At 30.7% G+C, this 1,531-nt stretch overlaps 1 protein-coding gene across 4 annotated transcripts in view; it reads left to right on the top strand.

The window, feature by feature from the left end:
• Positions 1-1,531, top strand: part of LOC106473725 (zinc transporter 6-like) — a 15,896-nt gene that overhangs the window by 8,694 nt on the left and 5,671 nt on the right. For all 4 annotated transcript variants that reach the window (XM_013934404.2, XM_013934405.2, XM_022402120.1 and 1 more), the window contains exons 7-9: positions 204-284; positions 894-929; positions 1,224-1,367. In XM_013934404.2, the coding sequence (XP_013789858.1) occupies positions 204-284; positions 894-929; positions 1,224-1,367 (261 nt within the window). The remainder of the gene's footprint in view (positions 1-203; positions 285-893; positions 930-1,223; positions 1,368-1,531) is intronic.

The following is a 1,531-nucleotide window of genomic DNA, read 5'->3' as shown; positions in this document are numbered from 1 at the left end:
AATGAGAGTCAACAAACGAGATGACATCCAGAAACTACAATTAATTAAAAACTAGAAACTATGATTAATGAAACTTACTTAAGTATTTGTAAGATTCAGAATTTTCACTTTTATAAACGTAAACTGTCTAAAGGCTGTTAAAACATATATATTGTATATAATTTTAGTATACGTAAGTGACTTGATATTTTTCTTACTGACAGATATGAACGATTTGAAGTGTTATCGGTGTTTGCATCAACTATCCTTGCTCAGTTAAGCAGTCTTTTTATCGTGAAAGAAAGGTAGAAATCGTTATTCAGTTTTACGTTTTACTAAAATCAACTAGGAAAACAATTAAAGATCTTCTGTTTTATTTCCAGGAATCAAGTTTAACCAGCTTGAGTTGAAACATTTAAATACTCTTTTTTACTCTCCAAATTACCAACTTGTCATACCGTCCACTACCAGTTGTGTCCACATACCCATCGTACTGAGTCATGCATGTTTCAACACACAGTGTAAAACACATCTGGAACACCAGTAATATTTACTGTAATTAACTGTAGGAATGTTACTTCTATGTTATGGACTAGATCATGGACCTAGTTGCAGTGTTTTGAGTTAAGATGGCTGTAAACTATACATACACGTTAGTTGTAGTTTTTACTCTGTGATCCAATACAGTTTTATTTTTATGTGATGTAGCTTCTAACTTTTTATTAAATAAAGCTATTACATGGTGTTGCTGAGAGGGTCAATGGTTGTTTATTTTGTAGAAAAAAACATTCAACATAAAATTATTACTTGTGGAAAAACAATTAGTCTAAATGATTTTATGTAAATCAATTTTTATAAAGAAAAAGGAAAATAACACTCATTTGATTCTTTTTTTTTTAATCTCATGCATGCAGTTTGGAACGTTTTCTTCAGCAACCAGAAATTCATTTGTAAGTTCATCTGTTTTATCACAAGGAGTATTTAACATACAGCATAGTTTACGATTTGTTTAATGTTTACCTCACATTTACTTTAATTATTCAAACTAACAAAACATACTTTTTTTGAAGTTACTTGTGTGAATCTCTGCTAGTATTTATATTATGTAAACAGTCATTTAAGTGAATATTGAGCTTAACATTAAGTTTTCAAGAAAAGAATATGTTATTTTGATAGTGAAAGTTCTATTTTGGGAATGATATATATATGTATTTCACAACCTAATTTGTTTTCTATTTCAACAGAGAGAGATTTTTGCCAGCTTTGGCTCTTGCATTTTTTTGTCACCTGGTGGTTTGTTATGGAATGAATAATAGAGCATTCAATCATGTTACTGCAGCCTCAGGATCCAGCTGGCTTCAGGAACACGTAGCCGAAATGAGCCAAAGGTAGTGTTATGGTAACATGACGTGGTGGGTCGTATCAGTAGTTTTAACTTTTGTTTGTACTTTCTGTGTACACAGTTACTGATTTACCAGCCTCTGTTACTGGTACTCTTTACAGTATTACAGTTTTTATATGTAGTAACATTATAAGGAATAATGTACCATAA

Source organism: Limulus polyphemus, unplaced genomic scaffold (genome assembly GCF_000517525.1).
Source record: "Limulus polyphemus unplaced genomic scaffold, Limulus_polyphemus-2.1.2 Scaffold6445, whole genome shotgun sequence".
Classification (NCBI taxonomy): Eukaryota; Metazoa; Arthropoda; class Merostomata; order Xiphosura; family Limulidae; genus Limulus; species Limulus polyphemus.
Note: the sequence above shows the minus strand (reverse complement) of the source record. Positions and strands in the feature narration are given on the sequence as shown.